Genomic DNA, 25304 nt, shown 5'->3' with positions numbered 1-25304 from the left:
TACACATCACCTATAATTTCCTAACGACCTATTGCACTTTTGAAAGCCCTGGAGCACCAGCACAATGGAATTGCCCACAAAATGACCCTATTTTGGAAAACAAACACCCCAACGTATATTCTAAGAGGCATAATGAGTCTTTTGAACGGTTCATTTTTTTTTTTTTTACATAAGTCTTCAGAAAACGTGGAAAGAAAATGAAAATTTTTTTTTTTTTTCACAAAGCTGGCAATTTATAAGATATTTCTAACACATAGCATGTATATAGAAAAAATGACACCCCCAAAATACATTCTGCTCCTCCTCCTGAGTATGGTGATACCACATGTGTGAGACTTTTACACAGCCTGGCCACATACAGAGTAGAGGTCGACCGATATGGGTTTTTCTCTGGCCGATGCCGATATTTAGAAATCATGGCGGCCGATAGCCGATATATGATGCCGATTTTTTTTTTGGGCCAATATGTTAGGCCGATTTTTATTTATTTATTTTTTTTCCTTTTTTATTTATTATTATTTTTTTTTTAATCCCCCTTGATCTAACACACCTTTCCCATTGGGGCGTTTTTCAGGCGCTTTTGGGCTAAAAATAGCGCCTGTAAAGTGCCTGCAAAATGGCTCCCCTGCAGTCTGTGTGAAAGACAGAGTGCTTTCACACTGAGGCGATGCGCTGGCAGGATCTTAAAAAAAGTCCTGCAAGCAGCACGTTTGGAGTGGTGTATACCGCTCCTCCACCACTCCTGCCCATTGATATGAATGGGCACCACTGCCGAAGCGCATGCAATGCGATTTGGCAGCAGTGCTTCATGGGCGCATTTAACCTCTTCCTTGGCCGCTAGCTGGGTTATATGTGCCCCACTAGCAGCCAAATAGCACCGCTAAAATGATGGTAAAGAGCCGCTAAAACTTGCGTTTTACCATCAACGCTCCAGTGTGAAAGCGGCCTTCATAAGTGATACAGAAAATTTCTTACATTTAAACATTTATTAAACAAAACAAACCTCCAATCAGTTTACTTGTATGTATGATTTAGATAAAAAAAAAAAAAAAACCTATGTATTAAATAAAAACAGGTAGTCAAAACTTTTGGACGAAAAAAAAAAAAATGGGCTAACTTTACTGTTTTTATTTTATTTTTAAATAGTGTATTTTTTTTCCCAAAAAAATGCATTTGAAAGACCTCTGTGCAAATGCCGTGTGACATAAAATATTGCAACAACCGCTATTTTATTCCCTAGGATCTCTGCTAAAAAAATATATATAATTTTTGGGGGGTCTAAGTGATTTTCTGGCAGAAAATACAGGATTTTTACTTGTAAGCAACAAGTGTCAGAAAAGATTTAGTCTTTAAATGGTTAAACTGAGAACTTCTACACAGAGATGACTTCATTCATTGAAGTGTAAACATTGTATCATTTAGTTCTTTTCTTGGCAGTCTGCCCAGCAAGGAGGAAAGTGTTGCTATGACAACTCAGGCAACTCACACTGACTTCTTACAGAAGTCATTTCAAAGTCCAGCTGTAGTTCTAAATCGGCTTTTTATCAGCACAATCGGCCGATGCCGATTATTTAAAAAACTGCAAATATCGGCCGATATATCGGTCGACCTCTAATACAGAGGCCCAACATTGAAGTAGTACCTTCAGGCGTTCTAGGAGCAGAAATTACACATCTCAATTCATTCCTACCCATCACACTTTTAAAGGTCCTTGAGCACCAGAACAGTGGAATTACCCAGAAAATGACCCCATTTTGGAAAGCAAACACCCCAACGTATATTCTATGAGGCATGGCCTGGGAACAGGTACTCAGGTACTCTGACGGCCTGGGGACTGGTACTTTGATGGGTGATGACAGGTCCTCTTTATTAGTGGCGGGGGGGGGGGGGTGGCAGTCAGTGTGGTTGGTGTGTACTGTAAGCGGTAATGAAGTGTTACCGCAATCTCCTTCTCATACATGATCAGTGTGTGAGGAGAACTGGTAACATCTTGTTACCGCAGTTTGTTGACGTTCTGTGACTGGCTGTGATTGGACACAGCCGTCACATGGTAAAGAGCCAATTTCATTGATTGATGGTAAAGAGCTTTACTGCGTTCGTGGTTGGGCTGTGTCAGGATGACAAGCCTCGTCCCCGATCGCCGCTCTGTGCACGTGGGCAATACATGCGACTGTCTGTGATTGGACACAGCTGGTCACGTGGTAAAGAGCCATTTTTTATTGGCTCTTTACACGGATCTGGGATGGGCTGTCTCCAAGGGACACACCTAATCCCCGATCATCACGATGTGGGTCCCCGGGGGTCCGCAGGAGCAGTGAGAAACCGGGGATGTCATATGACGCCTGCCCAGAATGGGAGATCCATCTGTGGACTTCATATGATTATAGCCCGGTAATGAAGTGGTTAAAATGCTACTCTGTGCAGTAGCATTGCAAAAAGCAGTTTCTTACCTCCTATTCTCCTCTACCAGCTCTGTTCGCAGCTCCTCTACTCTGTGTGCCCCTATAACAAGCTGTGTGCTGAAGGGGCACCCATGTGGGCATGCTCCCAAGCCGGACTGTGCATCATTATACATACAGTGCGGCAAGGTCACGCCTCCCACTCCCTCCTCACAGGATTTGAGTGACAGGCTCCTGCTGCTGTGTGTGTCCTGTGAGAACACTGGAGCAGACAGGCGTATTGATGGAGGAATCAGTTAAGTGTTTAGGGAGGGGGGTTCCCAACAACTAGAAGTACATTTTTTGCGTTATGGTTATAAAACTGTTGTTTGTTAATTTTATAAAAAAAAAAAATGCCTATACTTGCCTGCTCTGTGCGATTGGTTTTGCACAGAGCAGCCCCGATCTTCTTCTGGGGTTACTCGTCGGCTCTCCAGCCTGGGGGCACCAGTGCGTGCTTGCTCCCGAGTCCCACTGCTGCGTCCATTGACACAGACAGTGGGACTCAGGCCTGCTCCTGTGTCACCGGATTTGATTGACTATTAATCTCTTCAGTTAGAAGGAAGACAGTGGCAGGAGCCGCTGCGCTTGTGCACATCACTGGATGGGTTGGGCTTAGGTAAGGGGGGGTGGGGTTCTGGGGGTGAGCTGCAGGACAGAAGAATTTTTACCGTAAGGATTTAGAAACTATTTAATGCAGGGAATGCATTTAAGTTTAAAAAAAAAAAAAAATGAGGTTTAGACTTTAGAACCACTGTAAATGCAAGAGATTTGTTTAAACAGACACTGTCATTTAGCAACATGACTATTTCTGCCCCATAGTAAAGTGTTTATCGAGCTACCCATGCTTACCACCTTTCTGCTGTATGAGCCTACTCTGGAGCTTACTCAGGTGGATGACATCGCTGCCTCTCCCTACGCGACAGTGTTCAGGCCTGACAGTTGGCTGCTTTGGTCAACTCGTCACATGGAGGCGATCAAATGCTTCCCCATACCTGGAAGACTTTCTCTGTCAGAGCAATAGAGCAATAATGGTTTTGATGGAGCAAGAGAAGGGCTAATTTGAGAGAACCATTTCCTGGGAGGTAGAACGGGGAGGCTACCTGCAGACATTCAGTGGGAAAGGTGTGACCGTGTCTCTTTAAATCTCAGTAATCCCTGTAGCAGTATGGCAGTAAAGCGTCCAATACTTTGCACTTACAGGGGGACCTCCAATATTACATTTTACACATGGTAGGCTTGTGGAGTGTCACTGTTTATCAATAAAACTTTCTGTGTAGTTAATCTACATCTGTCTAATCTGTCCATGACTTGTCTTCACAATTTCATATCATGCAATTCTTTTTTTTATTTTCTCCCCCCTCACCCAGAGTGGTATATGAACCTTTAGTGGTTTGTTCATCCTGTTTAAGCATCACAGAGAAGAGTTCTTTAAATCAAGCACTGCAGCTACTTGGTGGCCATGTTGTGAACAACTGGACAGAGAACTGTACACATCTGGTGATGACCTCAGTTAAAGTAACTATCAAGGTATGTGTTGCAGGCATGAAAGAAATTTCTGTTGACAGCTTTATCCTTTTCAGTGCTAGGTGTTGCTTCTCATTTTGCACCTAAGGTGGCTGGACCAGCTTTGCATATTTGTATATAATGGTAGCCAGGCACCAAACATTTTCACAAGGTCAGCACTGGTAGCCACCATCCTTTCTTTCACCCGTACACTTGACTTTTAGAAGTGTAATTAGTGGCTGGTGGGCACACTCCCACTTACCCCACCTAAGACAAATCCCAATGCAGGTGGCAATTTTGTTGCGCTTGGAGAAAGTCAGATTCAAGAATGCGTGTCCTCCTAGGATAGGTCAGAGTGGCTTTTTCTTTCAAAGCACTGGACTGAAACATCTTGGTATATGTGAGTTTTTAAACAAGAGCCCTAAACCTACCCACAAAATGAGGTTAACATTAAAAGCTGCAACCATCCTTCAGGATAGCATCAGTGCATTTCATTTTTTATGGTAGTTTTTCTCCTTACGCGAATCCATTTTAACTGAAGAATGATGGAATCAAAACAATGTGCAAAGTGCCGTTGCCAATCATTATCTTCTATTGTTTTGACTGATATGCTCTTTTTAGAGACCCTCTCATAAGACCATTGATTTAAAAAAATTAAATCCCATAAGATTATAATGGGAATTTAACATTTAATATATTATATGCACGATGTTTACTTACACATTAAAAAGCCCTGAGATTGCTGATTGGTGCTGCCATCTTGGATGTGATGTTGGCAGCCCAGCAGACTCGGAGCTGTCACTTAAGTGGTCTAAAGTATTCCCCTTCATTCCTTCACCAGTAGCTACATAAATGGATATAAAAAGTCTACACTCCCCTGTTAAAATGTGAGGTTTCTGTGATGAAAAAAATTAGACAAAGATAAATCATTTCAGAACTTTTTCTTCATTTTAATGTGACCTATAAACTGTACAACTCAATTGAAAAATACACTGAAATCTTTTGGGGGGGGGGGGGGGGGGAAGAAGTAAAAATACAATTTTTAAATATTGTGGTTGCATAAGTACATACTATAACTGTCAACAACACAACTCCAGCGCTAAGATTTTTTTAGTCTTATGCTGGCCATACACCATACAATTCTCCTCTGTGGATCTCCCCCAGATCTACCAAAACACTCCCAATGTGTGTGCAATCAGACAGGCCCTTGTACCACACAGCTGAAGGCAAACCCAAAGGAAATTGAATAAGAAAATTGCATGGTGTATGGCCAGCTTTATTGGAGACAACCTATCAAAGTCGGATTAAAAACTAGGGATTCCGCGTGATATCCAGTACAGCTGAAGAAACTTGCGGAGAGAGGTTCACATGAGTACAATTTAAAATCAGCGCTCAGTGGAACTCAGAGTTTCACTGAGCGCTGATTTTAAATTGCATACTATAACTGGGGCTGTAGCTGTGTTCAGAATTAAGCCATCACATTCAAACTCATGTTAAATAGGAGTCATTACACACCTGCCATCATTTAAAGTGCCTCTGATTAATCCCAAATAAAGTTCAGCTGTTCTAGTAAGTCTGTCCTGACATTTTCTTAGTCGCATCCTACAGCAAAAGCCATGGTCTGCAGAGAGCTTCCAAAGTATTCACAGGATCTCATTGTTAAAAGGTGTCAGTCAGGAGAAGGGTACAAAAGAATTTCCAAGGCATTCAGTATACCATGGAACACAGTGAAGACAGTCATCAAGTGGAGAAAATATGGCACAACAGTGACATTACTAAGAACTGGATGTCCTTTCAAATTCGAGGAAAAGGCGAGAAGAAAACTGGTCAGGGAGGCTACCGTATTCTTCATATGTCTGGGCTATGGGGTAGAGTCCCAACACGGAAGCCTTTTCTTATGAAGAAAAATATCCAAGCCCAGCTACATTTTACAAAAACACATCTGAACTCTCATAGGGAATGCTGGTAACACTCCTGAGATAGGAGTAAGCGTTCTGATCCCGGTGGAGCAAGATGGCGCTGCTTCCTTTTTTGGTCTATGCCAAAATGTCAGGTCCAGAGACATTAGAGTCCAAAATGCTCCTTCTGGCGGCGAGACTCCTGCAAAATGGCAGCGTCTTGGCCATAAGAATCTGGTGGAGCCAGGCGGAGGTCCCTCAAGCCCTCTCCCCTTCTGGATCCTCACAACAGGACTCCTTGGTATGGAACCAGCGGGGGACCAGGTTTGGAAAGAGAGGTGGACACAGCGGTGCCTACAACCCAGGAGGACGCGTCTTACCCACACCCCCTTGTGTGTGTGGGTGGGGGGGGGGGGCAGGAGAAATGGTATATACTGTAAAATTTTGGGTTTTGTCTTGTCTGTTCTGTCTTGTATTTTGTCTCCTTGGAACCCAGTGGATCTACTCAAGGGGTCCACAAGACTAAGGGCAAAAACCCTCCTCCCCCCCAGAACAAAAAAGTGTGGGTATTGCAACGAAAAGCTCCCACAACATCATGTAAATCCTTTTTGTTACAGGTAAACATACATAAATTGTGGTTAAGAAAACCTCACAGGTTATGAGATACTTCCTTACAGTACAGTCAGAGATGCTTTCTATGCGCCAATGTCCGTAGACAGTTATACCATCTAAGGAAGGAACTAGCACTAGTGGCAGAGAGAGAATCTGTCTTCTAGAGAAGGTACTTCTGTCAAAAGTCTGAAAACTCAGCAGAGGCCTCTTTCACTTCAGAAGTAGATGAGTTTGAGGACCCGGAGGAGTCAGATGAAAGCTCATTAGACAAGGTGTGAAATTCAGACTCTGAGAGCCAAGATAGTAATGGCACTAGATGTAATAGACGCCTTTTTCCAGTGGAGGACATGGGGCAGTTACTCAGGGCAATCTATGCCTCTGAGGATATCCCAGAACCTCCTGTTGAGGTGACAGCCCGGGATAAGATGTACAGGTGGTTGGGTAAACCTCAGTCCCGGGTATTCCCAGTTCATCAAATTCTGAAAGAGATCATTTTGAGACAGTGGAAGGACCCGGAGTGAAAGGTCTTTAAGCTCAAAACTTGGTTTCCCTTTGGGGAGGAAGAAAATAAGTTCTTCAAGACCCCCAAATTAGACGTAGTCCTGTCACAGGTCTCTAAGAAATCTGATTTGTCATTTGAGGATTTAGGTAACATTATAGACCAAATGGACAGAGAGGCTGAAACGCTACAGCGAAGAGCGTGGGGTTCCAATGTGGCAGCCATGGCTCCTGCCTTGGTGTCAGCCTGCGTAGCATGTGGATGCTTGGTTGGGCAGGCTCTCCGGCCATGTGTTCCTAGAGGGAGTAATTGCAAAGAAGTCACAGACTCTCTAGAGTTGATAAGCAAGGCGGCAGTGGAAACTGTCAGGACCACGGGTAAATCAACGGCCCTCCTTAACTCCGCAAGGAGGGCCGTGTGGGTTAAATCGTGGGAAGGGAACCATATGTCCAGGTCACGGCTCGGGTTGCCCTTTTGAGGGTTCCCAGCTTTTTGGGCCTGTCTTGGATCAGGTCTTATCAGGATCAGCGGAAAAGGGGAAAACGTTTCCGGTAAAAGCCAGGAGAGAGGCAGAAAGTTTTAGTTTTGTTTTTCTTGCCCCCACCTAACAAGGGCCAATTCAAGGCCAAGAAGGACGTGAATAGAAGGTGGGGGAAGGGAAAGAGCAGACAGAAGGGTGGCCTGCTCTTTTCTGGACTTCGACACCAGCAAGCAGTCAGTGAAGCCAACGTAGGGGTCTTTCTCGCTTTGTACCTCAGTGGAGGAAGATCTCCGAAAGCCCCTATATCTTACAGATCTTGACAGAGGAATATCGGCTGGAACTTCTCTCCCCTCCCCCTCAAATTTTTTTCTGACTCATCTCCCCAAGGATACTTTGAGGGCAGCAGGGTTGATGGAAAACTTGCAGGGATTGGCGAACCAGGAGGTGATCGTCCCCGTTCCACCGGAAAAACTCTATCAGGGATTTTACTCCCATGTTTTTGTAGTCCAAAAACCATCAGGGAACTTTCGCCTGATATTAAACCTCAGAAAACTGAACAGGTTTTTGCGACCAAAAGAGCTTTCAGATGGCGAGCAATATACACTGTGCGCAAGCATCTATTATAGGATGCTTACCATATATACTCGAGTATAGGCCGACCCGAGTATAAGCCGAGGCCCCCAATTTACCCCCAAAAAACTGGAAAACTTATTGACTCGTGTATAAGCCGAGGGTGAGACATGGCTGTCCATCCCTGTGTGTCCGTCCATCCCTGTGTGTGTGTCCGTCCATCCATCCCTGTGTGTGTGTCCATCCATCCATCCATCCCTGTGTGTGTATCCATCCATCCATCCATCCCTGTGTGTGTGTGTGTGTGTGTGTATCCATCCATCCATCCATCCCTGTGTGTGTGTGTGTGTGTGTGTGTATCCATCCATCCATCCATCCATCCCTGTGTGTGTGTGTGTGTGTGTGTGTGTGTGTGTGTGTGTATCCATCCATCCATCCATCCATCCCTGTGTGTGTGTGTGTGTGTGTGTGTCCGTGCAGCCTTGTGTGTGTGTCCAGCCTACCTGTGTCCCAAGCCTCCGTCCCGAGCCGCCGTCGTCCCGAGCCTCCTCCGTCCCGTGCCGTGCCTCCTCCGTCCCGTGCCTCCTCCGTCCCGTGCCGTGCCTCCTCCGTCCCGTGTCTCCTCCGTCCCGTGCCGTGCCGTGCCTCCTCCGTCCCGTGCCGATGGATCGCCGCTCTTCTCGGCGGCCATTCTACAATTCAAAATTCCGCCTCCGCCTGTGATAGGCGGAACACTGAATTTCCCAGCAGCCTGTGTTCCGCCTATCACGGACATCCTCTCATACTCGTCCGTAGTATGAGAATGAGCGGATGTCCGTGATAGGCGGAACACTGACTGCTGGGAAATTCAGTGTTCCGCCTATCACAGGCGGAGGCGGAGAAGGAGGCGCGGCTTTTGAAAATTAATGTCCGCCGTCTGTCTGCTCGATACGCTGATCGAGCAGTCAGACAGCGGCGACTCGAGTATAAGCCGAGGGGGCACTTTCAGCCTCAAAAAAGAGGCTGAAAATCTCGGCTTATACTCGAGTATATACGGTATATGGCCACAATAGATCTGAGGGACGCGTATCTCCATATCCCAATTGCCCGGGAATACAATCCCTGTTGAGATTCGCAGTCCTTACGAGCAAAGGGATACAACACTAGCAATTCCAAGCTCTTCCCTTTTGGATTAACTGCAAGTCCATGAGTTTTCACAAAAGTCCTGGCGGATGTTGTCGCTTACCTGCATCTACAGGGGGTATATCTTATACCCTATCTAGATGACCTCCTGATCTATGGGCAGTCACTAGAACAAGCAAGAGTAGACGTAGGCAGTGATCCTCATTCTGGAAAGTGAACAGGGAGAAATCTTCTCTCGTACCATCCCAAATAAAAACCTTCCTAGGATATCTGGTGGATGCAGGGGCTCAAACTTTTCTTCCCAGAGGAAAAAAGGTTAAAAGTGCAAGAGCAGTCCCTGGGTTCCATTAGAGAGAAGACTGCTGTTACCAGGCAGGTTATGAGGGTCCTAGGTCTGATGACCTTGTGTATTCTAGCAGTTCTCTGGGCTCAGCTCCATTCCAGGGAGTTGCAGTTTTTCCTACTATCCTCCTGGGAAAAGAAGAGGAAGTAGCTGGATGGAAAAGTGTCCATTCCATCCAAGTGTAAGGGCCTCCCGAAATTGGTGACTTGGTCAGGACAGGCTTACCCTGGGTCATCCCTGGGCCCAGTGGAACCCTTTAAGAATTACTACCGATGCAAGTGCTTGGGGTTGGGGTGCTCACTTGGGGGACCTCCAAGCAAAGGGATCCTGGACCCCAACCCAAGCAAGGGCCTCCTCCAACCACAGGGAGCTCCTTGCGGTGGGTCAGGCATTGAAGGCTTTTGGAGGCAGAATTCAGAGACTAGAGGTCCAAGTCCTGTAGGACAACGTGACAGCTGTCTCTTATCTGAACCGTCAGGGTGCCACGAGGTCCAGGAAGCTACTGAACCTGACTTTGGGTATTCAAAGGAAACCTTAAGTCCATATCGGCAGTCCACATAAAAGGGACCGCCAATGTGGTGGCAGATTTCTTAAGCCGACATTCCATAATCCAGGGGTAATGGGAGTTAAACCAGGACATATTCCTCCAGATAGGAGACAGAGGGAACAGAAAGGTGTAGCTTTTTTTTCTCTCACCATAGAGGGGGGATCGCAGGGAGTAGATCTCAGGACTGGGATTGCCACTTAGCATATGCTTTCCCTCCACTAGCCTTAATGCCTCGGTTTCTACAGAGGTTGGCCCACTCAGAGTGCAAGCTGATCCTCATAGCCCCATGGTGGCCAAAGAGGACATGGTTTGCTACTCTAAGAAAATGGTCGGTTTCTCCTCCATTCCATCTCCCGCCCAGGTGGGATCTCCTTCTTCTACAAGGGCCAGTCCTTCACCCCCGACCCAGCAAGTTGACGGCATGGCTCTTGAGAGGGAGGATGCTCCGATAGAGTAATTGAAACCCTCCTAGGTAGCCTGAAACCGGTCACTAGGAAGATCTACTCAAAAATCTTGAATTTTTCTCACACTGGTGCCAGGATAGAGAGGTTTCTAATCCTTCGGAACCAGTGGTACTTGAATTCTTACAGGCTGGGGGGGATCAGGGGATTGACCCGAACACCCTGAAGGTACAGATAGCAGCCCTGTCTGTATTTCTCGACCAGAGGCTCCCACTAGAGCCCCTGGTTAAGAGATTTCTACTAGCAAGGGAGAGATTAACCCCCCGTAAAGATTAATAGATTCCCACCGTGGAATCCAACACTGGTTCTGAAGGTGTTGATGAAAGCGCCTTTAGAACCAGCTCAGGAGATCTCAGTTAAATTTTTGAAGCTTAAGATGGGCTTTTTACTGGCCATCACTACAGCCAGAATGGTAAGCGACCTGCAGGCCCTGTCAATTAACCACTTCAGGACCGCCGTATTGCCATTGTACGTCAGCACAATGGCACAGGCAGGCAGAATCACGTACATCTACGTGATTGCCTTCCAGCGGGTGGGGGGTCCCATCGGACCCCCTCCCGCTGGTTACGGCGGTCCGATTCGGTCCAGGAGCGCTCCGTGATGAGGGGATGGCCGTTCGTTTTCGGCCACCCCCTCTGGATCGCTCCTGGCCAATGAGAAGCTTCCTCCCCTGTGTATTGTTTACACAGGAAGGAGGAAGTGATGTCATTCTCCTCGGGGCGGTCTTTTTGACCGGACTACGAGGAGAAGAGTAAAAGTAAGTCTGCACGAACACTACACTGACATGTAGGTACACACAGGCACACAAACCCCCCCCGATCCCCCCCCCCGATCGCCCCCCGATCCCCCCCCCCGCCCCCCCTCCCCCCCCAGTCACAGTGTCACTGATTGCATTGATCATTTCTTTACTGATCAATGCATTCAGTGTCAGTTGTGACAGTAAAAACTGTCAGGACAGTTAGTGTTAGGTCCAGGGTAGCCCCCTATCACCCCCCAATAAAGATTTAACCCCCTGATTGCCCCTAGAGTTAACCCTTTCACCCCCTTTTGCCAGTGTCACTAAGCGATCGTTTTTCTGATCGCTGCATTAGTGTCGCTACAGTCGCTAGGTAGCTAGTTATTTTTTTAGGTTCACCGCCAGGTTTTTATAGCGCTAGGTACCCCGATATACTACCCAATAATGTTTTTAACCCCCTGATTGCCGCTAGTTAACCCTTTCACCCCCTTTTGCCAGTGTCACTAAGCGATCGTTTTTCTGATCGCTGCATTAGTGTCGCTACAGTCGCTAGGTAGCTAGTTATTTTTTTAGGTTCACCGCCAGGTTTTTATAGCGCTAGGTACCCCGATATACTACCCAATAATGTTTTTAACCCCCTGATTGCCGCTAGTTAACCCTTTCACCCCCTTTTGCCAGTGTCACTAAGCGATCGTTTTTCTGATCGCTGCATTAGTGTCGCTACAGTCGCTAGGTAGCTAGTTATTTTTTTAGGTTCACCGCCAGGTTTTTATATCGCTAGGTACCCCGATATACTACCCAATAATGTTTTTAACCCCCTGATTGCCGCTAGTTAACCCTTTCACCCCCTTTTGCCAGTGTCACTAAGCGATCGTTTTTCTGATCGCTGCATTAGTGTCGCTACAGTCGCTAGGTAGCTAGTTATTTTTTTAGGTTCACCGCCAGGTTTTTATAGCGCTAGGTACCCCGATATACTACCCAATAATGGTTTTAACCCCCTGATTTCCGCTAGTTAACCCTTTCACCCCCTTTTGCCAGTGTCACTAAGCGATAATTTTTCTGAACGCTGCATCAGTGTCGCTAGGTAGCTAGTTAACTAGGCTCCCAAAAAGTCCCCCACATGTGGTATCCCCGTACTCGGGAGAAGCAGCAGAATTTATTTTGGGGTGTAATTTGACTTCTGCCCATAGCATGTGTGAGCAATATATCATTTAGTGACAACTTTGTGCAAAAAAAAAAAAGTTTGTAATATTCCCGCAACTTTTGGCAAAATATAAAATATTCCATGGACTCAACATGCCTCTCAGTAAATAGCTTGGGGTGTCTACTTTCCAAAATGGGGTCATTTGGGGGGGTTTTGTGCTATTTTGGCATTTTATGGCCTTCGAAACTGTGATAGGTAGTGAGGAGTTAAATCAAAAATTTGCACCCTTAGAAATCCTGAAGGTGGTGATTGGTTTTCGGGGTGCCGTGCGCGACTAGACTCCCAAAAAGTCCCACACATGTGGTATCCCCGTACTCGGGAGAAGCAGCAGAATGTATTTTGGGGTGTCATTTCACATATAACCATGGCATGTGTGAGCAATATATCATTTAGTGACAACTTTTTGTAAAAAAAAATTTTTATTTATTTTTTTGTCATTATTCAATCCCTTAGGACAAAAAAAATAAATATTCAATGGGCTCAACATACCCATCAGCAATTTCCTTGGGGTGTCTACTTTCCAAAATGGGGTCATTTGGGGGGGATTTGTACTGCCCTGCCATTTTAGCACCTCAAGAAATGAGATCGGCAGTCATAAATTAAAAGCTGTGTAAATTCCAGAAAATGTACTCTAGTTTGTAGACGCTATAACTTTTGCGCAAACCAAAAAATATACGCTTATTGACATTTTTTTTACTAAAGACATGTGGCTGAATAAATTTTGCCCTCAATGTATGACTAAAATTTAGTTTATTCGATTTTTCTTATAACAAAAAGAAGAAAATATCTTTTTTTTTCAAAATTTTCGCTCTTTTTTCATTTATATCGCAAAAAAAAAAATCGCAGAGGCAATCAAATACCATCAAAAGAAAGCTCTATTTGTGGGAAGAAAAGGACGCAAATTTCGTTTGGGTGCAATATTGCATGACCGCGCAATTACCAGTTAAAGCAGCGCAGTGCGAAATTGCAAAAAGACCTCTGGTCCTTAAGGTGTTTATTGGTCCGGAACTGAAGTGGTTAAGGAGCCTCTTCTGTTGGTATTGGAAGACAAAGTGGTGCTGAGACAAGACCCACTATATCTTCCCAAGGTCGCATCACAGTTTCATAGATCTCAAGAGATCATTTTGCCCTCCTTTTGTGAAAACCTGAAAAATGAGAGAGAGGAAAAATTGAATTTATTAGATGTCAGGAAGCGCTTGCTGACATACTTGGAGTGAAAGACTTCAGGCAGTAGAGTCACCTTTTGGTTCTATTTAGCAGCTCTAGAAAGGGAGGGCAGGCATCTAGAACTACTGTGGATAGAAAAACCATTGGAATGGCTTATGAACAGACAGGTTCCCCAGTACCAGTTAACCTTAACCACTTCCTGGCCAAAGACGTCATATAACATCTGACTTTCAGTGGGAATATCTGAATGATGCCTGCAGCTACAGGCATCATTCAGATACATACTTGTTTTCAGCGGTGACTCTGTGCACCATAAGAGTGATCATAGTGGCAGTTCCACCACTTGATCGTACTTAAAGGTGATGGGAGGGGACACCGCCTTCCCGCCGCCATCCGGTACTTCTCTGGGCTCTCCCGTGCCATTGGGGACCCAGAGATAGTCGTCTGCCGCTGGATGACAACCATAGTGATTTCCGGTGACCAGATGGTCACCAGTCATCTCTATGACCGTCGGAGGCCCGGGCGCAACGTTATGACATCACGTCTGGGCCACGGATGTAAACAAAGCCGTGATCTCGGCTGGTAAGCATGAGATTGTGGATTTTTTTTTTTTCCGATCTCATGCTTTCCTGCCTGGAGGAAAGATGTGGGGTCTTATTGACCCTGCATCTCTCCATAAAGGGGATCTGTCGCGAACAATTCCAATTACAACGGATGTTTACATTCCTTGTAATAGGAATAAATGTGATCCAAAAAAAAAAATGTAAAAATAAAAAAATTATGTAAACATTTTTTTTTAACGCCCCTGTAGTAGCTCGTGCTCAGAAGCGAACGTAAGTACATATGTAAATGCTGTTCAAACCACACATGTGAGGTATTGCCACGTGCGTTGGAGAGCGAGCAACAATTTTAGAACTCTAAACATGTAACCTGTAAAAAAAATTTTTTAAAGCTTTGACTATGGAGATTTTTAGGTACCGAAGTTTGATGTCATTCCTTGAGTGTGCGCAATTTTAAAGCGTGAAATGTTGGGTATCTATTTACTCGACGTAAAATCTTTCACATTATACAAAAAATGGGGCTAACTTTACTGTTTTGTTATTTTTTTAAATCATGAAACAGTTTTTTTTTTTTACAAAAATTGTTACGCAAATACCGTGTGAGAGAAAAAGTTGCAACAGCTGCCATTTTATTCCTTAGGGTATCTGTTAAAAAAATATATTACAATGCTTGGGGGTTCTGAGTATTTTTTTCAGCAAAAAAAAAAAAATTATGATTTTTACATGTAGAGGAGTGCCAGAATAGGCCCGGTATGGAAGTGGTTAAAGCCCATTCAACGAGATCTTTGGCGGCCTCTTGGGCAGCAAGAGCTGGGGCCTCAATAGAACAGATTTGTCAAACAGCCACATGGGCGAAGCAGGACACCACCTTGAAGCATTATAGAGTGAAACCGCTATCGCCTCAGGATCTGACATTTGGAAGGAAGGTCTTACAGGCGGTGGTCCCACCCTAAGGTAGGCCTTGAACTTCTTGCCCATCCTCTCAAGTTGTGCCGTCCTGGAAGATGACTAGAGAATCTTGACAGTTGCTTACCGGTAACTGCTTTTTTTTTTAGGATATCTTCCAGGACGGCAGGCCTACTTCCCACCCCTGGTTTGATGTAAGTACTACGGGAAGAGTTTCTCTCTTGCACCCGGATAACTTATTACTTTGGCAGAGGTGAGGTGCAGGGGGAAGGGAGGGGCCTTTTAACCTCACATGTTGATTGCGTTTCCTGTCAGGTGGACCAGTCATCTCTCAGGTTGTGCCATCCTGGAAAATATCCTATAAAAGCAGGTACCGGTAAGTAACTGTCAATTTTCAGCATGACAACGACCCAAAGCATACATCCCAATCAACAAAGGAATGGCTTCACTAAAAGAAGATTAAAGTTTTGGAATGGCCCAGCCAGAACCCAGACCTGAATCTGTGGGGTGATCTGAACTCAGCGATTTGACAGTTTAAGAAAACAATTACATTAGCGGGCATGCTGCTAACTGTCATATTGGTTTTGCTTTCATCCAAACGGTCAAACCATGAAATGGCTGGTATCCGAACTGGTCACGTGCAGTATTATGGTTGAAGTTCAAACAGAGGCCAATGTGGTTCCTTGGCTGAAAACGATTTTTCTGCATGCATTCTGCAAGGACACAAAAAAAAACTATTGTTCTCTATGTGCCCTGTTCACACCACAACACTGGTATCACATGCAGATTTTTTCAGCACAGGAAAAAAACTGACACGACATCAACATTGGTGTGAATAGGGCTCATAACTGACGCGCATGAAAACTGATGTCAGCATGCCTGGAAAATGATGTCGGTTTTTCCATCAGTTTTCATGTATGTATGCTTTGAACGAGCCCTTAAGCCTCGTACACACGGTACGATTGTTGGCCAACTGAGCATCGGATTTTTTGCCAAAAAGGCATGTGCCAGGATCTTGTCTTGCATACTAACATTACACAATTGTCGTGTAACAAACACAAATGTAGTGATGTACGAGGAATTTCAGCTCTTGAGCGCCACCCTTTTTTCCCCTTCTGCTAATTTCGTGTTTGGCAAGCAATGATTCCGAGCATGCGTGTTTATACTTTCCAATTTTGTGTGATGGATTTGTGTACTGATCATAGGAAAATCTGAAGTCAAATCGTTGTCCGCTGGAAATTTACCAGCCTGCCATCCAACATTTGTTGGCCAAAAGTTGGACAACAATTCTTTAAAGGAGCGTACCTAACAGTAAGATTTTAGGACAACAGTCTGTCAACAGACAATCCCCTGCCAACAATCGTACCATGTGTACAAAGCTTTAGGGCTTGTTCACACCATACATGCATGGAAACTGATGTCGTGTCAGTTTTTTTTCCCGTGCAGAAAAATATCTGCACGTCATACCGGTGTTGTGGTGTGAACAGCAGGGCACATAGAGAACAATTGTTTTTGTGTGCCCTTGCAGAACATGTGCAGAAAGACTGATGTCTCTGCACTATGGTGTGAACGAGGCCTTTAGTCAGAAAATGAAATCCTGCTGGATCACTTCAGGCTGGCCTCTTTTGCAGGTATAGCCATGTAAAACCATTAAACATTAGGTGCCTATGCTGTTTTAATACTGTCTCACCCTGCTCTGCACATGCTCAGTTGCTCTCCATTTTTAGGCACAGGTGAGTTTGTAGAGGTCAGTCTGCTGACAGCCTTAGGCCCAGTTCACACCACATGCAGTCCAGTGCATTTTTTTTCGTTCCTGCATCAAAAACGCATGGATAGTATGTCATTGTTTTTCAATGGTATAGTTAACAGCAGTACAGTGAGTTCCAGAAGAAAATGTAAAAAGATTTCTGCACTGAACTGTACTGGAACGTAGTAAAATGCATCAAAAATGCACTGGGACTCTCGCATCCTTATTTAAAGTGAAGAATAAAGGGAGGGGGATGTACCAGATGGCATTGAAAGCACTGGAACGCATCAAAAATGTTCATGTAGAAAAGCATCTGGACTGCATCCGGACTGCATTACCATTGTGTGAAATGGCCCTTAAAGTGGAATTAAACTCTTCTATCCTTTACAGCCAAGGAAGCTGCTTCTGTTTGATCTGCAACTGTCATGGTGCTGCACATGTGATCAGTTATGACACTAGCCATTTGATGGTTTGACAGGTTAGTTGAGGACACAGGCAAATGTGACAGTTGGCAATCCCAGCATTCAAGGAATTTAACTGTTTTTTGAAACTGTTAAACCAGTTGGGTTAGTTCCGCTTTATGATTTACTGCTGTTCAGGGGCTCTGGGCTTCAGCAAAATGGCAGCCTATAGCAAGAAGAAACAGGAGCAATGCTGAAGGCAATCTACAGCACAAACTAATCTAAGTAGCATAATAATCATGTGGCATGTATGTTCCTTACTAAAGAACATTTTTTTTTTTTTTTTATCAAGTTGTTATGGGTAAAGTTCCACTTTAAGTTGTGTAGATGTCTTTAATGTTTTAGTGTCAGAATTGTATCCATCCCATGAGGCAGATGGCCAATGATTCTAAACGATTTACAACGGTCACTAATGTTTTTCTGCGGTCCCTGCTGCCTCCTAGAGGAGACCACCTGATTACTGAATTCTGTATTTATATGCCCCCCCCCCCCCCCGATTGTAAGTGGTCATTCCCTTTACTACAGTAAAAGACTGCCTTTCTGCTTGGGAGTGATCCTGTAGCCCAGGACTAATCTGTTTATGGCAGCATTACAGAAGAGGATGGCCTGAGATATTTACAACAAAAATTGGAAAACGTCACACCGAGTTTATATCATATAACCTGTCACAAACGTAATATGGACATTAATATTGACAATTTTATTTTTTTCTAAGCTGTCATCGTCCTCCTTTTTGGTACAGAATAAGGACTGGGATACATGAGAAACAAGAGTTTGGTGGCTGCAAACGTTTTTTTTTTTTTGTAGTGACATCTTAGTTACTAAAGTTGAAAGAAGAGGATGACCGTTTAGGAACTTACAGTTCTTAAAAAAATAAAATAAAAAATCTGCAGCGGAACCACTTATTTTTGTAATGAGGGGGTATCTTTTAATGTGACAGCCCCTCATCCAGAACTTTTCTGAATAATACAGATTTCCTCCTGTTGGGTTTCCAGCATAGCATGGGTCTATATATAGAGCTTGTGCAGCATGTGAATTGTGCATTCCACTGAAAGCTCATCATTGTTACCAAGCAATGCCTGCAGGCAGTAATTTAATAAGTTAACAATGCAGCTTTTATGTCCCTCCTTAATTAACGCTGAAGGAATGTTCTAGAGTAAAGAACCAAAAGGTTACAATAAAGGACAAGTGCTTATGCTTCTTGGCTATTAAAATCCTCTCCAAAATGAAATGGCAGTGAACGGGTTAAATAAATCTTCATCCAATTGTGACGTTTGTTCATACAGTGACACAGACACACCGTGCTTTTTCCTGACCGGATGTCGGCTACTGTAATGTGTTTCCTCTGTTGACATTTCCCTTCCCAGCTGAGCCTAGTATATTTCACACCATGTAGAGAGCAGGTTCTAATTTGAAATTCAATCTCTGACCTGATTCACTTTTTCAGGGCAGCCAGAACACAAATATCCGCTGTCATGTCTGGATGCTCTGAGGCTTGAAATTATTTTTATATTTGTTTATACATGCTAATATGTATAATGATACCACACTTCCTCTCATTTGCTTTTATTTTGCATGGTTGATAATTCCCTGCTTTCAGTATCTGAGGATGTTTTTAAAATTTTAGGTGCACTTGCTATCCCCATAAAATGAAGGCAGCCATTTAAGGACTGAGAACTGACCGCATGATAATGTATAATACCAAAGGTGCTCAGTTGCCACATGCAAACAGCTGGGAGATTTGGCTTCAACAATTAACCTCCCTAAAAGTGGCAAAACATGTCTGAAGAGTTCTCTACAGGTGCAGAACAGGAGCTGAAGCCATTTTTTACCCATCTCATTCATATTTATGCAACAGGAAGTCAGTGTCTGTTTAGATTTTGCTGGAGTCAGCTGGGAGATTTATTCAGACTGGAATTATTCATAAATGAACCTCCTTGACAGTATTGCTGGTTTTGAAAGCTAAAATGGTGTCCTAAGCGTTGATCAGTTTATGTACAGCTATTAGCCCCGTGTACACACGGTCGGAGATTCCATCGGAATCTTTCCTATCGGACTGTTTTGTCAGATATTCCGACTGTGTGAGGTCTGCATTGGACTGTTTCCGTCGGAATATCCGACGGACCAACTTTTCCAACTTGCCGGTAAAATTTTCCGACAAAATGCTCCAATCGGACATACTCCGATCATGTGTAGCCTACTCCGACGGACAAAGTGCCATGCATGCTCAGATCAAATTCCTAGACCAAAGCTATTGGCTACTAGCCTGAACGTAGTCCCATCTTAACGAAATAACGTCATCATGTTATGTACAATCGGATTTTCCGACAACTTGGTCCAACCGTGTGTATGCAACATCACTTCTAGATCTCTTCCGGAATTAATCCGTCAGAATAACGCCAACGGATTTGGTTGTCGGAATCTCCGACCGTGTGTACAAGGGCTTAGTCTTTTCAGTGTCTCAGTAACACCAGACTGTAATGTTAATAACCCGTCCTAGAATGTACCCTCATGGCTAACAGAAACCAGTATCAGAAAAGACTTGAAAAACTTAAAAGGTAACTCCACTTTCATGGGGGAAAAAAGTAGCAAATAAAGGGAAAAAAAATACAGCGTGTACAATTGCGACACAAGTCATATTGTAATTGATTGAAAAGGAAAGGTCACTTTTAATAACAATCTGCAGCCACTGTCATAGATGATAGATAATTATGAAACCACCCCTATTAGACTCACTCATACAGGGATTACTTCAGAATAACAAAAGGTAGGACATCACCCAGAGGGGAATGTTTTTTTTTTTTTTTTCAATCTAACATTCTTCGAGGAAATGAGCTGCCATTTAGATAAAGGAAGGCTTGTGGATGTGATGTATCTGGATTTTGAAAAAGGCTTTTGATACAGTTCCCCACAAATGTTTACTTTACAAATTGAGGTCTGTCGGCATGGGCCGTAGGGTATGTACCTGAATTAACCACTGCTAGTGGATCCCTTGTTCTCAACATAACGTTTTTGGGACCATTGTCATTTATACAGCAATCAGTGCTATACAAATGCACCGATTCCTGTGTAAATGACACTGGCAGGGAAGGGGTTAACCACTAGGTGGCAGTGTGGGGGTTAAGTGTGTCCTAGAGGTGTGTTGCTAACTGTGGGGGTCGTGGCTGTGTTTTACACATCACTGATCTCTGCTCCAATCGTAGGGCGCAGAGATCAGTGACACTGTTGCTAGGCAGAAAGGGGAGTTGCTTGTTTACTTTAGCATTTCCCCGTTCCTCCTCTCCGTGAGGCGATCGTGGGTATCCCCGCAGCGAATCGAGTCCACGGGACCCGCGACCCGACTCATGTAGATACCCACGCAAGTGCCCCTGCCGGCTCTTAAAGGGCAACGTACAGGTACGGGGTTCTGCCTGTACGTGCCCTTCTGCCGACTTATATCTGCACGGTCGGGAAGCAGTTAAAAATCTCCATAGGCGACGTCTGGTTGCATGTTTTAAGTTACAGAGGAGGTCTAGGGCTAGAATTATTGCACTCTCTACCGATCGTGGTGAAACCTCACATGTGTGGTTTGAACACAGTTTTCATATGCAGGCGCTACTCACGTATGCGTTCGCTTCTGCACGCCAGCTCAGCGGGACGGGGCGCGTTTAAAAAAAATGTATTTATTTTTTTCTTGTTCATTTTAACTTTTGATCAGTGTATTCTGGCAGCATGGGAATCCTAAATACAATACAGAAGACAACAGTGCAGTGGCGGTGCATCCACCATCCACCTCGAATGTGTGGATGGGGGAAATCTGTTCGGTCCATCTATGACCAACTTTAATGTTAAGCCATGAGTGCCCATCAGTGCCACCTATCAATGCCCATCAGTGCTGCATATTAATGCCACCTATTAGTGCCACATCATCAGTGCCACCTTATTAGTGCCCATTATTTTATTTATTTTTTTTTCCACAAAATTTTATTAAGATAATGTATGCATACAAGAGAATACAGGCAATCGAAAAGGTATCACATCAATATAGTCATGACACAGTAAGTATTCGAGGCTTAGGTGAACATAGATAGGCCATTGTAGCTGGTGACAGGACTTAACCAATTTCCAAATATGTAGAATACAATAACGATAATCTTAGTTAATTGTAGAGTTTGTTAAAAAAAAAAAGGGCCTAAAGGGTAGTGCCCATTATTGAAGGAGAAAACTTACTTATTTACAAAATTTTACAACAAACAAGAGAACCTTTTTTTTTTCCTTCAAAATTTTAGGTCTTTTTTTTTTTTTTATTTGCTTAACAAAAAATAAAAACGCAAAGAAAGCTCTATTTGTGGGGGAAAAAAATGATAAAAATTTTGTTTGGGTACAGTGTAGCATGACTGTGCAATTGTTGTTTAAATTTGCTTTGGCAGGAAGGGGGGGGGGTGCAAGTGCCTGGTATTGAAGTAGTTAATAACTGACTACAGGGGCCAAAGGGTTAGGATAAATTTGTGAGTAGTCAGAATGATCCAGTGGGGTAAGTGGGGTCCCCCAAGGATCTGTCCTGGGACCAATTCTGTTTAATTCATTCATAAATGATCTAAAGGATGGGATAACTGGCTCAATCTCCATATTTGCTGATGATACAAAGCTAAGCAGGGAAATAACTTCTGCACAGGATGTGGAAACCTCCCAAGAAGACCTAAAAAAGAAATTGGGGTGGGCAACTATATGGCAAATGAGGTTTAATGTTGAAAAATGGTAAGGTAATGTATTTGGGTGCTAAAAATACGAATGCAAGTTAATCGCTAGGGGGAGAACCTCTGGGGGAATTCGGGATCGAAAAAGATCTGGGGGTCCTAGTAGATGACAGGTTCAGCAATGGCATGCAATGCTAGGCTGCTGCAAGAAAAGCCAACAGAATATTGGCATGCATTCACTCCAGAGATAAAACGATAATTATCCCATTCTACAAGATGCTGGTCCTACTGCATCCTGAGTACGCCATCCAGTTCTGGGCACCAGTCCTCAAGAAGGATATGCTGGAACTGGAAAGAGTTCAGAGAAGGACAACAAAGTTAATAAGAGGATTAGAGGATCTTGGCTATGGAGAAAGACGCCAAGCATTGAACTTACTCTCTCTGAAGAGGAGACATGTGGGAGGAGATATGGTAGCGATCTACAAATAACTGGTGACCCTAGTTTAGGGAAAAAACTTTTAAGTGAAAGGGAGTTTAAAAAGACATGTGGCTATTCACTGAAGTTGGAAGAGAAGTGGTTTAACCCTTAATCTGCGTAGAGTGTTCTTTACCGTCAGCAGTAAGGATGTGGAATTCTCTTCCTCAAGCAGTGGTATCAGCAGGGAGCGTTGATAGTTTAAAAAAAACTATTAGATGTGCATCTTAACCACTTGCCTACAGGGCACTTTCACCCCCTTCCTGCCCAGACCAATTTTCAGCTTTCAGCGCTCTCTCACTTTTGACAATTACTCAGTCATGCAACACTGTACCCAAATGAAATTCGAGTCCTTTTTTTCACACAAATAGAGCTTTCTTTTGGTGGTATTTAATCACTAGTGTTGTTTTTTTTTTTTTATATATTTATAAATGTTGGCCAAAATTTATATGGTTACATATCTTTGGTAAAAAATAACCCGGTTCATTTTTTTTCCAGAAGGTTTTGGAAAATGTTGGCCATTTTGAAGATATTTCCAACGCATAGCATGTGCATAGCAAAAATTACACCCCAAAATACATTCTGCTACTCTTGAGTATGGCGATACCACATGTGTGAGCCTTTTACACAGCCTGACCACATACAGAGGCCTAACATTGAAGTAGCACCTTCAGGCATTCTACAAGCATAAATTACACATCTAATTTTCTGACAACCTATTATTTTTGAAGACCCTTATATTTCTAGCATAGCATTTACATACCAAAAATTACACTCCAAAATAAATTCTATTGAGGAAAGGGCAAAAAAAAACAAGAGTATTGCCTGTGGTTTTAGTAGTGTCCCCAGAGGAGAGAATTGGTGCAGGCAACAGGTAGCAGGCAGGGATGTGCTTAGTAATAATAGTAATTATCAGCAGCAGGCAGGAATATTGTCTATAGTCAGCAGAAGGATATGGTCTGCACAGCCAAAGCATTTGTCCATAGAAATTGTCCAGGCAGAGACGGCCAGCACATCCATAACATTGGTCCTGGTACACCGTTATCTCCCTGCACTCATTATTGTACTTCTCTCCAGCCCTTCATAAACATACTGCCTCTTGCTCCAGCTAATTATTTCCATAGTCCAGGTAGCAGGCAGAGGTGTGGTCAATTTATGCTGCAGGCGGGGGGGCAGTAAGTCGGTGGCAGGCTGAGGGCCGCAGTCGGGTAAGACCTGGGCACAGGGGTAGAGCCTTCGACCAACCAAATCTCTATGAAGTCTCTGGACTCCAGACCCTAATCTGGAAATTACAAAACCCGGAGATGACAAAAAAAAATTCTCCATCCGGAAAAAATTTCTGTAGCCCCTCACATGTGAGACCCCTGTGTCCTACAGTAGCAGGGCAACAGATCAGTCCAAGCGGTAGGCAAAAGCATAGTCCGTAAAACAGGCCAGGGTCAGATGACGTGCAAGCAGTCCAAGCGGTGGGCAGAAGTGTAGTTGATAAAACAGGCCAGGGTCAGTTCATATGTAAGCAGTCCAAACGGTTGACAGAGGGATAGTCAAAAACAGGCCAGGGTCAGTTCACGTAGACGGCAGTGGCATGGTTATTTGAGGAAGTATGGGAAATGGTCAGCACAGATGATGAAAATGGGGATATGGTTAAGAATATGGGCTACTATTTTAGGGATGTGTGATATAGTCTGAAGCATTCACCAATGCAAAGGCCGGGTTTGGAGAGACACTAGGGACAATGGTAGCTGGTATCTCTTTGAAATCCTTTATTGCTGCATACTCAACATCTCTTTTGGCGTCTTCGGCATGCTTTAGATGGTGGAATGTGGTCCGGGAAGTTGCTTTCATGAAGTCTAACAGCATCAGAGCAAAGTTTTTCTGGAGGGGGGGGGGGGGGGGTTAATGGTAGATGAGGGACACGGCAACTTCTTCTATGATTTTTTTATGTAAACAGATTGTAATCTTGTACACATTTCGGCTTTACAATGGGACCTTGTCTTCTCTGAACTCAACTGTAGTGTCATCATGGGCGGTGGACATCATGTACACATTCCTGGTATCCTTCCACCTCAAAGCCAGCCATCTCAAAGTTGTTCTTTCTCCTCTTCCCAATTTATTTACTATGGCTTGTGGGAAGCCCTTCCTATTCTTTCTGGAGGTTCCACAGGCCAGGGTTTGTGCGAGGTATAGGTGTTTGAAAAGGGGCAGGCTGGTGTAGAAGTTATCCAGGTATATGTGGTAACCTTTCTTCAGCAGTGGCTATGCCAGGTCCCATACAATTTTACCAGTTGTGCCCATGTAGGCTGGGCACTCAGGGGGCTGGAGCTGGGAATCTCTTCCTTCATATATGCGGAACACCTACAGATATCCCGTGACTCTTGCAAAGCTTATAAAATTTCACTCCGTATTTGGCCCTTTTGCTAGGAATGTTTTTTATTCCTAGACGGCCTGAAAAGGGTACCAGGGACTTATCTACACATATATGCTTATCTGGGACATAGAGTTCTGCAAATCATTGGGAAAGGAAATTAATGAGTGGGCGAATTTTATATAATTTATCGTAGTTTGGATGATTGCAGGGAGGGCACTGAAATTAATAAAGTGCATTATCATCTCGTATCGGGACCTGGACATTACGAAAGAATAAATGGGCATGTGGTGATGGATGGGGTGGGTGGACCAATAGGTATTTTCTCTCTTCTTCTTCTTTTTTTTATTTTTTGTAAGCCCCATGTTTATGGTGAGGCCCGTAAACACTTTGAACTCCTCCAGAGTCAAATTCTTCCACTCAAATGGACGGGCGTATGAAGATTGGGGATTGTTGGCAATATGCTGCTGGGCATATAAATTGGTCTGTCCACGATGAGTTTCAGCAAAGTATTGGGCAAAAATAAACAA

At 44.0% G+C, this 25304-nt stretch overlaps 1 protein-coding gene across 1 annotated transcript in view; it reads left to right on the top strand.

Moving 5' to 3' along the window:
* NBN (nibrin) overlaps positions 1 to 25304 on the top strand; it is a 153168-nt gene that overhangs the window by 22898 nt on the left and 104966 nt on the right. Inside the window, exon 4 of the mRNA XM_077492995.1 lies at positions 3809 to 3968. Within this exon, the coding sequence (XP_077349121.1) occupies positions 3809 to 3968 (160 nt within the window). The remainder of the gene's footprint in view (positions 1 to 3808; positions 3969 to 25304) is intronic.

Source organism: Lithobates pipiens, unplaced genomic scaffold, assembly GCF_037356315.1.
Source record: "Lithobates pipiens isolate NorthernLeopardFrog02 unplaced genomic scaffold, aLitPip1_a1.2 Scaffold_19, whole genome shotgun sequence".
Taxonomy (NCBI): domain Eukaryota; kingdom Metazoa; phylum Chordata; class Amphibia; order Anura; family Ranidae; genus Lithobates; species Lithobates pipiens.
The sequence above is the reverse complement of the archived record's forward strand: the minus strand, read 5'-3'. Positions and strand labels throughout refer to the sequence as shown.